This window comes from Ambystoma mexicanum, chromosome 2p (assembly GCF_040938575.1).
Source record: "Ambystoma mexicanum isolate Mex_15411 chromosome 2p, UKY_AmexF1_1, whole genome shotgun sequence".
Lineage (NCBI taxonomy): Eukaryota > Metazoa > Chordata > Amphibia > Caudata > Ambystomatidae > Ambystoma > Ambystoma mexicanum.
Window position 1 is genome coordinate 78,570,245 of NC_090923.1, and position 15,441 is coordinate 78,585,685.

General features: G+C 52.6%; 1 protein-coding gene across 2 annotated transcripts in view; it reads left to right on the top strand.

Moving 5' to 3' along the window:
* The window catches only part of LOC138566228 (sodium- and chloride-dependent creatine transporter 1-like), a 358,699-nt gene that overhangs the window by 181,132 nt on the left and 162,126 nt on the right, over window positions 1–15,441 (top strand). For both annotated transcript variants that reach the window (XM_069643293.1, XM_069643292.1), the window contains exon 3: window positions 8,035–8,166. In XM_069643293.1, coding sequence (XP_069499394.1) covers window positions 8,035–8,166 — 132 coding nt within the window. The remainder of the gene's footprint in view (window positions 1–8,034; window positions 8,167–15,441) is intronic.

Genomic DNA, 15,441 nt, shown 5'->3' on the forward strand with positions numbered 1-15,441 from the left:
AGCTTTCTAAGACGATTGGGGGGTGTGGGGACCTCCTGGGAGAGTACTTGGTTATTAAGGGTAATACTGCAGTCAGGGGGTTCTAGTGGGCAACCAGGAGGGTGAAGGGGCGAAGGTGGAAGACGGCACATTGTGGACGCTTGGGTTGAGAAGAACCTAGGTGCACATGGGTGAGAATCTGGCGATGCACCCTTAGCCAGATTAGGGGCTGGAGTCTAGCCAAAGGATGAATTTGAACATGGACCATGGGTTTTAGGCATATGATCAATTATTAAGAACACAGGAAATGTGTTGATATCCTGTAGGCGCTTCTGGGATGGTAGCATGTTCTAGACTACCCTCCCAATATTATAGATTGTATTGCCCTAAATGTGGTGTGAAATCACACAATGCAGGAAAGCGCTGCACTTACTAACTTGCACTGCTGAAATATATATTCCAGTCAAATGACCTTACATGTACAGAATTGCCATCAGATGTTGAGTAACAATTGAAGGGATTCATAAATGAAATACCGCCTCATCTTTGTGGTAATCGATGCACAGTGGTGCCTGGCAGAAGTTTGGTGCCGCAATTAAGAGACAACACTTACCTGATCTGAATGCCGCCTGTTAGGCCACGGCCCTTTTGCAAAATCGAGCTGGGGCTCTTACGAGGGCGTGGCCTGGTGATTTAAGCGCCAACCTGCTGTGAAGCCACGCCCCTTTTTGGCAAGCCCCCTCCCCCCAAAGAGCACTGGCTCGATTTTACGTGCTACCTAACGCAGTGATCTATACCCTCAGAACTTGCATCTGATCCTTCACCTTGTATGTGCCCACCACCTCCCCGCTGCAGTCGTTGACCTTACAATGCTCCATCCACCTTTGCTGCCGCCACACACTATCTCCCTTGGCAGCCACTTCTCCGCACAAGCTAAAGCCTGCCTTGCAGACTGTCACCACATGGTCTATAAATAGAAGCCTGCTGCAGAGGTGTCAGAGGGGATTATGGGACTGCTTGCAGAGCTTGTTACTGGGAACAATGACACACACTGAAGGAATTACGCTGGGAGATGGCGGGGTGGGGTGTGGGGGATTGGGAGCTAAGGCTCAGCGGAAGACAGCACGTGCGCGTCAGCGCACCATGACAAACCTACTGTGAATCTGTCCGGGAGCCATCTGGGGCTCAGGGCATGGAATGCCATATGATAGGTTTGGCCCTCCAGATGTTTTAGACAACTCCCATCATCCCTCGCCAGAATAGTTGCCTGTGGGGCTCGGGGCATGGAATGCCATAGGATAGGTTTGGCCTTACAGATTTAGACTACAACTCCCATCAGCCCTATCCAGCATAGTCAATGGTGAAGGATCACAGTGCAAAACGTGCAGTTTCCTGCCGCAGAGGGTTCTAAGCCAGCTGCACAAGCCTCTATCTTCGCTTCCTGTTTCGTAAATTGAGTCGAGCATAAAAGCGAGATCATGGCGTCCTAGTGTCTGTGCCCGTCAAGTGGCGAAGGTTCTGTGCAGCGTAAGTGCCAGTGCGGCTCTGCAACCTCCAGGAAAACCTTTCAGTAAACTGAGCCCTGGTTGTGCGGACAGCTTCTGGAGCCAGCACATCTATAAAAATGATCACCTCCATGCAAAACATTAAATGCTACAACCAGCCGGCTAAGGGATCGCCCTACATTCACCCGGGGACGCTGAGTCAATCCTTTAAACATAGCACGAGTAAGAGTGAAGTATAATTAGGCCCGAGCAGTGCTTTGGTTAAGCCAATTTGGTTAATTACCCAACTCTTAAGTGGAGCTTTTTTAATTTCTCAGGATTTGAAAGAATATTTCGACTGCACTGTTTTTAAAATACAACTTTTATTTGTATGGGCCTGAACAGTATTTGTAGTCCAGCTGATAGTATTTGTAATGTTTCTGGAACTTGTTCCGTAGTGCCTCGCTTCACGGCCTGTGGCCAGATCGGAACTTTTTTTTTTAGCAAACTCACTTGCTGCTTTGTAGTGTAGTTGTGGCTACTATGGCGCAATGTCTGCTGTTTTGGCTGCCTCTTGGAGCTAGGATCTGCAAGATGGGGATGGGGGGGGTTTTAGCGGGAGCAGATGCAATGGCGTGGCGTGAGCCCAAAGGTGTAGATTCGGCTGCCACGTCGTTACCATCCATTGTTGGGTCCAATTCCATTTCCATCGGTGCAGGTGGCTTGCAATTTCCATGTGGATGGTCCGCACTGAATATATTTATTATTTGTCCCCTTTTGTGAGTTAGAGGATCTGCCATATTGGATTAGATCAGGGCTGGTTTGGGCATTTGCTCATTGACGCGTGGCCTGTTGGGTGAGATGGGGTGTGTTATCCCCGCTGTATGGTGGTGTCCGGTCAATTTTTGACCCAGCTGTTACAGATCATTCTTCCTTTAGTTCTTAGTTACTGGTATCGGGGGTCTCCTGATTTCCACTGGGAGATATTTGGCTAATGTTGGAGTTGATTTCCAAGTAGAGGAGTGTTCTATCCACGTGATGGTGTTAATCGAGTATCAAGAAAGGCTTTCCTGCTTTTTTATTGTTGTCGGACCATCTTCATGCTCAGACTTACGGTATGTTTGGGTTCTAGCTGATATAGGCGGGGTGTATGGGCTTGTATGCACACATTGTCACAGCAAGTGTGTGTTCCCTTATTCCGTCACGTCGGCCTTGTCCTTGAGGTAGCGTTCCTTATTATGGTTCAGTAAAGAGCCAGGTTTTCAGCAGTTTCCCAAAGGTCAAGTGGTGGTCACGTTTGTGGAGGTGACCATGCATGGCGTTTCAGTAGATCTAGCCAAACATGGTACGTAGCCCCTCTACCTGTATTGTTTAGCACTGGGAAACTACCATTAAGTCAGCCATGTTTGATTGTAGCTATCATCCGCGTTGCTCCCAGGCCTGCAAAACAAAAGCAGCAGAACTTTTCTGGGCTTCTTACCAAACTTTGGATGCCCATGGCAAAATAATTGAAGTCCTGTAATCCCAGAATGATCAGCATTTTTGACTGCTAAAAATACTGGTCTGACTTCCTCTCGGGACGTGGGTCGATGGGTATAGAGCTATGGGATGGCACATTAAGGCTTGACAATCTGATTGGACTCCGAGATGAGAGCCATCCAGACTGGAGATTGCGTCCGGAGTAGGCGGTATCCTAAATTGAGCCGCATGTAGTAGCAATACTATTACAACTTGATGGCGATGAAAGCACAAGGTCAATACTGAAGGGAGAAACGGGAGATGGTAATATTGGCAGATGTCAATCTGAGAGGTGTACGCGCAGTGTTTTAAGACCAATTACCTTGTGATGAAAGAGAATATTTGCTAGGGAAGTGGGATCCAACTCAAGATGTAGAGGGGGTTTGCAGAGCCGTATGACCGCTCTTTGCTCTTAGACGGAGCATCAGCAAAGAGAAGGAGGTACAGTGTGAGGCACTATTAAGTCTCAAACGTGCTGCCACCCACTGGTGACACCCATGGAGGTCATTTGGGCATAGCTAGTTGTAGCAATCACTACCCCATATTGCTTCTTGCTACTACTGTCGACTGCTTTTGAAAACCCTGTAATGTAATCAATCTGATTACTGATCATTTAACATGGGGTAAGGCTCCATGAATGTGCCCATCTGACTGACGCTACTGCATCCTTGTGTCACAGCCGCCTTGTAACATGGGGTTAGGTTCCGTGAATGTGCCCATCTGATTGACGCTCCTGCATCCTTGTGTCACAGCCGCCTTGTAACATGGGGTTAGGCTGTATTCTTGTAACATGGGATTGGGCTCTGTGAATGTGCCCACGTGAATGTGCCCATCTGATTGACGCTACTGCATCCTTGTGTCACAGCCCCCTTGTAACATGGGGTTGGGCTCCGTGAATGTGCCCATCTGATTGACGCTACTGCATCCTTGTGTCACAGCCGCCTTGTAACATGGGGTTGGGCTCCGTGAATGTGCCCATCTGATTGACGGTACTGCATCCTTGTGCCACAGCCGCCTTGTAACATGGGGTTGGGCTCCGTGAATGTGCCCATCTGATTGACGCTACTGCATCCTTGTGTCACAGCCGCCTTGTAACATGTGGTTGGGCTCCGTGAATGTGCCCATCTGATTGATGCTACTGCATCCTTGTGTCACAGCCGCCTTGTAACATGGGGTTGGGCTCCGTGAATGTGCCCATCTGATTGCCGCTACTGCATCCTTGTGTCACAGCCGCTTTGTAACATGGGGTTGGGCTCCGTGAGTGTGCCCATCTGATTGACGCTACTGCATCCTTGTGTCACAGCCGCCTTGTAACATGGGGTTGGGCTCCGTGAATGTGCCCATCTGATTGACGCTACTGCATCCTTGTGTCATAGCCGCTTTGTAACATGGGGTTGGGCTCGGTTAGTGTGCCCATCTGATTGACGCTACTGCATCCTTGTGTCACAGCCGCCTTGTAACATGGGGTTGGGCTCCGTGAGTGTGCCCATCTGATTGACGCTACTGCATCCTTGTGTCACAGCCGCTTTGTAACATGGGGTTGGGCTCCGTGAATGTGCCCATCTGATTGACGCTACTGCATCCTTGTGTCACAGCCGCCTTGTAACATGGGGTTAGGCTCGGTGAATGTGCCCATCTGATTGACGCTACTGCATCCTTGAGTCACAGCCGCCTTGTAACATGGGGTTAGGCTCAATGAATGTGCCCATTTGATTGACGCTACTGCATCCTTGTGCCACAGCCGCCTTGTAACATGGGGTTAGGCTCCATGAATGTGCGCATCTGATTGACGCTACTGCATCCTTGAGTCACAGCCGCCTTGTAACATGGGGTTAGGCTCAATGAATGTGCCCATTTGATCGACGCTACTGCATCCTTGTGCCACAGCCGCCTTGTAACATGGGGTTAGGCTCGGTGAATGTGCCCATCTGATTGACGCTACTGCATCCTTGAGTCACAGCCGCCTTGTAACATGGGGTTAGGCTCGGTGAATGTGCCCATCTGATTGACGCTACTGCATCCTTGTGCCACAGCCGCCTTGTAACATGGGGTTAGGCTCCATGAATGTGCGCATCTGATTGACGCTAGTGCATCCTTGTGTCACAGCTGCCTTGCAACATGGGGTTAGGCTCCACGAATGTGTCCACTTGAACTCTTTTTGCACTTTTGCCTGTGATGTAATTACCTCTGTACTGCTCTCTATGATGTAATTACTTCCTGCGCTTTCTGTCCTGTAACCATAAGCACTGTAACCAATCTCTTAAGCATAAGCGCCTAGATACCTCTAGGTTTTGTGCGCTATATAAATAAATCCGTTCAAGATCATGTTTAGGATTCTGGCGGGTGAATGGGGGAGCGGGGTAATGTGTCCATTGCCATATCTGGTAATCTGGCATCCAGGAGTGATGGCTCCAATATGCCAGTGTTCTGGTGGATGGGCGCGGGCAGTAATCTGGCATCCAGGAGTGATGGCTCCAATATGCCAGTGTTCTGGTGGATGGGCGCGGGCAGTAATCTGGCACCCAGGAGTGATGGCTCCAATATGCCAGTGTTCTGGTGGATGGGCGCAGGCAGTAATCTGGCACCCAGGAGTGATGGCTCCAATATGCCAGTGTTCTGGTGGATGGGCGCGGGCAGTAATCTGGCATCCAGGAGTGAAGGCTCCAATATGCCAGTGTTCTGGTGGATGGGCGCGGGCAGTAATCTGGCATCCAGGAGTGATGGCTCCAAAATGCCAGTGTTCTGGTGGATGGGCGAGGGCAGTAAACTGGCACCCAGGAGTGATGGCTCCAATATGCCAGCGTTCTGGTGATGGGTGCTGGCAGTAATCTGGCAGCCAGGAGTGATGGCTCCAATATGCCAGTGTTCTGGTGGATGGGCGCGGGCAGTAATCTGGCATCCAGGAGTGATGGCTCCAATATGCCAGTGTTCTGGTGGATGGGCGCGGGCAGTAATCTGGCATCCAGGAGTGATGGCTCCAAAATGCCAGTGTTCTGGTGGATGGGCGCGGGCAGTAATCTGGCATCCAGGAGTGATGGCTCCAATATGCCAGTGTTCTGGTGGATGGGCGCGGGCAGTAATCTGGCACCCAGGAGTGATGGCTCCAATATGCCAGTGTTCTGGTGGATGGGCGCGGGCAGTAATCTGGCATCCAGGAGTGATGGCTCTAATATGCCAGTGTTCTGGTGGATGGGCGCGGGCAGTAATCTGGCATCCAGGAGTGATGGCTCCAATATGCCAGTGTTCTGGTGGATGGGCGAGGGCAGTAATCTGGCACCCAGGAGTGATGGCTCCAATATGCCAGTGTTCTGGTGGATGGGCGCGGGCAGTAATCTGGCATCCAGGAGTGATGGCTCCAATATGCCAGTGTTCTGGTGGATGGGCGCGGGCAGTAATCTGGCATCCAGGAGTGATGGCTCCAAAATGCCAGTGTTCTGGTGGATGGGCGCGGGCAGTAATCTGGCATCCAGGAGTGATGGCTCCAATATGCCAGTGTTCTGGTGGATGGGCGAGGGCAGTAATCTGGCAGCCAGGATTGATGGCTCTAATATGCCAGTGTTCTGGTGGATGGGCGCGGGCAGTAATCTGGCATCCAGGAGTGATGGCTCCAATATGCCAGTGTTCTGGTGGATGGGCGCGGGCAGTAATCTGGCATCCAGGAGTGATGGCTCCAAAATGGCAGTGTTCTGGTGGATGGGCGCGGGCAGTAATCTGGCATCCAGGAGTGATGGCTCCAATATGCCAGTGTTCTGGTGGATGGGCGCGGGCAGTAATCTGGCATCCAGGAGTGATGGCTCCAATATGCCAGTGTTCTGGTGGATGGGCGCGGGCAGTAATCTGGCACCCAGGAGTGATGGCTCCAATATGCCAGTGTTCTGGTGGATGGGCGCGGGCAGTAATCTGGCAGCCGGGGGTACTGTCAATTTAGCTATGTCTGAGGCTCATTAAACCCTGTTAATTTTCTTGGTGGGATCGAGGGGGTTACATCTCATAGGAGTGACGTCCCTTCTCTTTTTTTAAAGTCCATTGTACACGCCTCCTCTAACTTTAATGTCTGATTCGAGGGACGTTTGGAAAACCTTTTCTCAGCGAACCTTCCAAAGGGACAACATGCACTTTGCTCTTTGAGGCAAAGTCTGCACTTCCTGTGTGGCCCGTGTCTAGACAGATGGGGCTTTTAGCTGCCTGGTGCCACAGTAGTTTCCTACATGGACCCTGGTCTGTTGCACTTGCTCTCCGGGGGGTACAGGACCCCGTCATTTTGTTATAACCTAGTTTTCAAATTGGACAGTGTTCTGAATACTTTAATATCCTGCTTATTCCACGCCTCTCTGGGCAATTGTGGGAACGAATCACGTTCACTATATTGGGGTACTGTTCTATGCAAGCATGTTTGTGCTTATCTGGAGCATATTTTAAAGACATTTTTTTTCTATATATATGCTTTCACGGTTTTGTAAATGTATAGCAAGACTTGCCCTAATGAAGGATGGGGATTAGAGCAGGAGAGGGGTAGCCTCCCTGATCTGACCAAGACTTGCCCCAATGAAGGATGGGGATTAGAGCGGGACAGGGGTAGCCTCACTGACCTGAGCGAGTCTTGCCCCAATGAAGGATGGGGATTAGAGCAGGAGAGGGGTAGCCTCCCTGATCTGACCAAGACTTGCCCCAATGAAGGATGGGGATTAGAGCGGGACAGGGGAACCCTTCCTGATCTGACCAAGACTTGCCCCAATGAAGGATGGGGATTAGAGCGGGACAGGGGAACCCTTCCTGATCTGACCAAGACTTGCCCCAATGAAGGATGGGGATTGGAGCTGGAGAGGGGTAGCCCCCTGATCTTCGCAATACTTGCCCCAATGAAGGATTGGGATTGGAGCTGGAGAGGGGTAGCCCCCTTATCTTCGCAAGACTTGCCCCAATGAAGGATGGGGATTAGAGCAGGAGAGCGGTAACCTCCCTGATCTTCAGTCAGCAAGGGAAGGCCGCATGAATTTAACGCCCTGAAACCAGCTTTGTCCCCCTGACTGTCTGTGGTTCTTTCTCTGCACAGGTGTGTTTCTGATCCCGTATTTACTGATTGTCTTCGTGGGAGGAATTCCAGTCTTTTTCCTGGAGATCGCCTTGGGCCAGTTCATGAAACAGGGCGGAATAGCGGCCTGGAACATCGCTCCCCTTTTTAAAGGTAAGAGTTCGCCCATTTCTCGCCAACGTTTTGAAGCTGCACTATGAGCCCTGCCAATCCTGCCCACCAGCTGCCAGTCCCATTGAACACCCAGGCACAGTTCTTAAGTCAGTCAGCTGAGGGAGTTCCCGGAGTTCCTTGCATGCCCTGTGGCCACAGAGAAATGCCACCCTTCCCAAAATTAAGTTCCCAGTTCCATGTGGCACCTGGAGCATTTCCGGGGTTTTCCAATAGCATGCTGGGACCTGGAATTTCGTTATCCCATTGTGTGTATGGCCTTCAAGTCCCAGTATGCAATGGAAAAAAGCTGGACTTGCTCTGTGTCACACAAGGAACAGGGAAATCTGACCCCATTCACCACATCCCCACCCAGATCCTCCCAGGCAGCTCAGACACCATTCACCACATCCCCCACCCAGAACCTCTCAGGCAGCTCAGTCCCCATTCACCACATCCCCACCCAGATCCTCCCGGGCAGCTCAGACCCCATTCACCACATCCCCGCCCAGATCCTCCCGGGCAGCTCAGACCCCATTCACCACATCCAGATCCTCCCAGGCAGCTCAGACCCCATTCACCACATCCCCACCCAGATCCTCTCAGGCAGCTCAGACACCATTCACCACATCCCCCACCCACAACCTCTCAGGCAGCTCAGTCCCCATTCACCACATCCCCACCCAGATCCTCCCGGGCAGCTCAGACCCCATTCACCACATCCCCGCCCAGATCCTCCCGGGCAGCTCAGACCCCATTCACCACATCCAGATCCTCCCAGGCAGCTCAGACCCCATTCACCACATCCCCACCCAGATCCTCTCAGGCAGCTCAGACACCATTCACCACATCCCCACCCAGATCCCCTCAGGCAGCTCAGTCCCCATTTACCACATCCCCACCCAGATCCTCTCAGGCAGCTCAGTCCCCATTTACCACATCCCCACCCAGATCCTCTCAGGCAGCTCAGTCCCCATTTACCACATCCCCACCCAGATCCTCTCAGGCAGCTCAGTCCCCATTCACCACATCCCCGCCCAGATCCTCCCAGGCAGATCAGACCCCATTTACCACAATCCCACCCAGATCCCCTCTGGCAGCTTAGACCCCATTCACCACATCCCCGCCCAGATCCTCCCAGGCAGCTTAGACCTCATTCACCACATCCCCACCCAGATCCTCTCAGGCAGCTCAGTCCCCATTCACCACATCCCCACCCAGATCCTCCAGGCAGCTCAGACCCCATTCACCACATCCCCGCCCAGATCCTCCCGGGCAGCTCAGACCCCATTCACCACATCCAGATCCTCCCAGGCAGCTCAGACACCATTCACCACATCCCCACCCAGATCCTCTCAGGCAGCTCAGTCCCCATTTACCACATCCCCACCCAGATCCTCTCAGGCAGCTCGGACACCATTCACCACATCCCCACCCAGATCCTCCCGGGCAGCTCAGACCCCATTCACCACATCCAGATCCTCCCAGGCAGCTCAGACACCATTCACCACATCCGCACCCAGATCCTCTCAGGCAGCTCAGTCCCCATTTACCACATCCCCACCCAGATCCTCCCAGGCAGCTCAGACCCCATTCACCACATCCCCGCCCAGATCCTCCCAGGCAGATCAGACCCCATTTACCACAATCCCACCCAGATCCCCTCTGGCAGCTTAGACCCCATTCACCACATCCCCGCCCAGATCCTCTCAGGCAGCTCAGACACCATTCACCACATCCCCACCCAGATCCTCCCAGGCAGCTCAGACCCCATTCACCACATCCCGCCCAGATCCTCCCAGGCAGATCAGACCCCATTCACCACAATCGCACCCAGATCCTCCCAGGCAGCTCAGACCCCATTCACCACATCCCCACTTAGATCCTCTCAGGCAGCTCAGTCCCCATTTACCACATCCCCACCCAGATCCTCTCGGGCAGCTCAGACCCCATTCACCACATCCCCACCCAGATCCTTCCAGGCAGCTCAGACCCCATTCACCACAACCGCACCCAGATCCTCTCAGACAGCTCAGTCCACATTCACCACATCCCCACCCAGATCCTCCAGGCAGCTCAGACCCCATTCACCACATCCCCACCCAGATCCTCCCAGGCAGCTCAGACCCCATTCACCACCATCGCACCCAGATCCTCCCAGGCAGCTCGGACCCCATTCACCACATCCCGCCCAGATCCTCCCAGGCAGATCAGACCCCATTCACCACAATCGCACCCAGATCCTCCCAGGCAGCTTAGACCTCATTCACCACATCCAGATCCTCCCAGGCAGCTCAGTCCCCATTTACCACATCCCCACCCAGATCCTCTCAGGCAGCTCAGTCCCCATTCACCACATCCCCACCCAGATCCTTCCAGGCAGCTCAGAACCCATTCACCACAACCGCACCCAGATCCTCTCAGACAGCTCAGTCCACATTCACCACATCCCCACCCAGATCCTCCAGGCAGCTCAGACCCCATTCACCACATCCCCACCCAGATCCTCCCAGGCAGCTCAGACCCCATTCACCACCATCGCACCCAGATCCTCCCAGGCAGCTCGGACCCCATTCACCACATCCCCACCCAGATCCTCTCAGGCCGCTCAGACCCCATTCACCACAATCGCACCCAGATCCTCCCAGGCAGCTCAGACCCCATTCACCACATCCCCACTTAGATCCTCTCAGGCAGCTCAGTCCCCATTTACCACATCCCCACCCAGATCCTCTCGGGCAGCTCAGACCCCATTCACCACATCCCCACCCAGATCCTTCCAGGCAGCTCAGACCCCATTCACCACAACCACACCCAGATCCTCTCAGACAGCTCAGTCCACATTCACCACATCCCCACCCAGATCCTCCAGGCAGCTCAGACCCCATTCACCACATCCCCACCCAGATCCTCCCAGGCAGCTCAGACCCCATTCACCACCATCGCACCCAGATCCTCCCAGGCAGCTCGGACCCCATTCACCACATCCCGCCCAGATCCTCCCAGGCAGATCAGACCCCATTCACCACAATCGCACCCAGATCCTCCCAGGCAGCTTAGACCTCATTCACCACATCCAGATCCTCCCAGGCAGCTCAGTCCCCATTTACCACATCCCCACCCAGATCCTCTCAGGCAGCTCAGTCCCCATTCACCACATCCCCACCCAGATCCTTCCAGGCAGCTCAGACCCCATTCACCACAACCGCACCCAGATCCTTCCAGGCAGCTCAGACCCCATTCACCACATCCCCACCCAGATCCTCCAGGCAGCTCAGACCCCATTCACCACATCCCCACCCAGATCCTCCCAGGCAGCTCAGACCCCATTCACCACCATCGCACCCCGATCCTCCCAGGCAGCTCGGACCCCATTCACCACATCCCCACCCAGATCCTCTCAGGCCGCTCAGACCCCATTCACCACAATCGCACCCAGATCCTCCCAGGCAGCTCAGACCCCATTCACCACATCCCCACTTAGATCCTCTCAGGCAGCTCAGTCCCCATTCACCACATCCCCACCCAGATCCTCTCGGGCAGCTCAGACCCCATTCACCACATCCCCACCCAGATCCTTCCAGGCAGCTCAGACCCCATTCACCACAACCGCACCCAGATCCTCTCAGACAGCTCAGTCCACATTCACCACATCCCCACCCAGATCCTCCAGGCAGCTCAGACCCCATTCACCACATCCCCACCCAGATCCTCCCAGGCAGCTCAGACCCCATTCACCACCATCGCACCCAGATCCTCCCAGGCAGCTCGGACCCCATTCACCACATCCCGCCCAGATCCTCCCAGGCAGATCAGACCCCATTCACCACAATCGCACCCAGATCCTCCCAGGCAGCTTAGACCTCATTCACCACATCCAGATCCTCCCAGGCAGCTCAGTCCCCATTTACCACATCCCCACCCAGATCCTCTCAGGCAGCTCAGTCCCCATTCACCACATCCCCACCCAGATCCTTCCAGGCAGCTCAGACCCCATTCACCACAACCGCACCCAGATCCTCTCAGACAGCTCAGTCCACATTCACCACATCCCCACCCAGATCCTCCAGGCAGCTCAGACCCCATTCACCACATCCCCACCCAGATCCTCCCAGGCAGCTCAGACCCCATTCACCACCATCGCACCCAGATCCTCCCAGGCAGCTCGGACCCCATTCACCACATCCCCACCCAGATCCTCTCAGGCCGCTCAGACCCCATTCACCACAATCGCACCCAGATCCTCCCAGGCAGCTCGGACCCCATTCACCACATCTCCACCCAGATCCTCTCAGGCAGCTCAGACCCCATTCACCACATCCCCACCAAGATCCTCTCAGGCAGCTCAGACCCCGTTCACCACAATCCCACCCAGATCCTCTCGGGCAGCTCAGACCCCATCCACCACATCCCCACCTAGATCCTCTCAGGCAGCTCAGACCCCATTCACCACATCCCCACCTAGATCCTCAGGCAGCTCAGACGCCATTCACCACATCCCCACCCAGATCCTCTCGGGCAGCTCAGACCCCATTCACCACATCCCCACCCAGATCCTCTCGGGCAGCTCAGACCCCATTCACCACATCCCCACCTAGATCCTCTCTGGCAGCTCAGACCCCATTCACCACATCCCCGCCCAGATCTTCCTTGCAGTTGCCTTGAACTGTTCTCATAAAGTCTGGAGATAGCTCAATCCCACACACTTATCCTGGCCACAAGAGAAATGCAGAACGCAGCACGGGCCGCGCAAGAGCTTATAGCATTCATGGCCCAGGTAGAGAGGTAGCTGAGAGAGCCCTGCAGGTCTCCTGGGCTGTAAGGATACCCTGCATGCACAACTGCCTCTGAGTGAAGGGTGCCCTTCTTTCCGGCCTCACGTTAGTCCTATGTCCACCTGGACCAAAAAACCGAACTCTCTTAAGAATCCACTTGGACAAAGTAACCAAGGGGGCTTGCAGATAAATCTTGCTCAAATAGGACCTTCAGTACTGTTGCACCCAGACAAGTCCATTGCTTGCCTAGCTGAAAGGTGGTCTGTATTATTATTTTGGTATTAATTGATTGCGGACCTCGCTTCGGAGCGCTTTACAGAGAGGTACACAACAATGCAGATGCATAACGGAGAGCTTTACAGAGGTATACAACAGCATAGATGCACAATGGAACGCTTCAGAGGTATACAACAGTACATATGCATAACGGAGTGCTTTACAGAGGTATACAACAGCATAGATGCATAACGGCGCACTTTGCAGAGGTATACAACAGAACAGATGCATAACAGAGTGCTTTACAGAGGTACACAACAGTGCAGATGCATAATTGAGCGCTTTACAGAGGTACACAACAGTGCAGATGCATAACGGAGCGCTTTACAGAGGTACACGACAGTGCAGATGCATAATGGAGCGCTTTACAGAGGTACACGACAGTACAGATGCATAACGGAGCGCTTTTCAGAGGTCACAGAACAGATGTACAGCAGTGGGGGTAGGCTACAGAGGGACACGGGGAGGGGTACTGCATTATGCTATGCCAGCAGAGCCCATTACAGTCTTCCCAGGTGGAAGACTCTGGTTCCCATCCGTTTAGAGACTCGCAAGTACAGGCTGTCATGATTCCAACATCCATCTGAGAGTTCAATTCCTAATGACTTAAAGGCACCCCAGGGGGAAAAAGCAGTGGTATCACCGAGATGACGCAACTGACCTGCGCCATCATAAAAGGTGCAATGGTAACTGCTGCGAGCATGCCAGGCGAGCGGGATATCTCTTACATTGATGGACTATCCGGCGGGTTCCTTTGGCCAATCAGTAGTCGACGATCTGGACATATGGGACCCCAAGAGCACCCAAGTACTCCACAACCAGAGCCCACTGCCCTGACACTGGGTCAGGGGTGCAGGTTTCATTTATCAAATCATATTTTCTGTTGCCCCTTTGGCAGTGCGCTCGTGATGATCAGTCATTCGACTGACTGTTAGATTGCCATAGGGCCGACTGACGTCCATGCCGCGCTGTTGTGCTGAGTCTATACCCGGACGGTCAGGTGCTCAGCCCCAGGACTTATTTGAAACTTAGTCTGAGCAGCACATCTGGCTGTGTGTGCCATGTTCTGCCGCCGGCCGCGCTATTGGTCCCAGTGCTTCTGAAGCAAAACAGGCAATGTTTCTGACCATTACATCAATTCCATTTCTTCCTCCGGTGGAATAAAATAGCCTTATAGACTGAGGGAGGGGTCCTTATCGCGGCCATAGCTCAGCGGTGAGTAGTTATCTCAAGCACTTATGAACCATCTCGAGGTCCATAAGGCGATTAGCACACACTGGTAATATTAATACGTGTTTTGGAGTTTTCGTGGTGAAGAATAACGTTACTGTAATAGTGAGTAAGGTAAATGGACAAACTGAGTTAGTAAATTAAAACGTTTCTTTTGTCATATTTAAATAAGATTGCAATTACGAAGACAAACTTTGTTAAACTGGAGCAGGTCAACATGAGCATGCAGCCGAAGTCTGGTAAAAAATTGTTTTTTCTCTTTGAAAGGTTTAAAGTATTTTCCCATGTTTTCGGCTCTTTGTGTTAAATAGGCTGTTGCATCCAAAAAAAGCTCCTCCCTCATTAGGAGTTTGGTATCTCTGCGGTAATGGCACCAAACGGTATTACTCTTACCATCACTTGGCCCGGCGGCATTACCACAAATGGTATTACTACCAGATTACAACTGGTGGGAGGCAGTATTGGTCCCCATTAATTGGAGTAAATTGGACTCTTGGGGATTTCAGCAGTATTACCACCACTGATTTGGCCATTTTTGTGTGGTACAGCAGAGGAATTAGAGGCGTTTCCTCTACCATACCTCCAAACTTGTAGTTTAGCAGGGTGTTGTAATGCAGTGGGAACTCTGTTACCACTGTTTTCACCACACCGCCATGTGGTAATGTGTTTTGTTAAATAAAACTTGCTTTGTTAGTTCCCTGTTTGCTTCTGAAAACAATGCTCAACATGCAATCAATGCCAGTAGCTCTTGACTACACTCTGAACATTCTGATTGGCTGAGGGGAGGTCAAGAACGATCACTGTCACGCGCCAATTTGGTTTCTTGCTACTGTGCTTTATTTGAAAGGATTGTTGCATGTGCTTCTAGCTACCCGCCTCAATTCTTTAGCTCTTTTGACAATAGTTAGACATTCAGGGCCTGATTCACCGAATGTTTTCCTATGGGATTGCGCCATTATAAAACGATTCTGTGAATCAGGCCCTCAGGCTTTAAAAC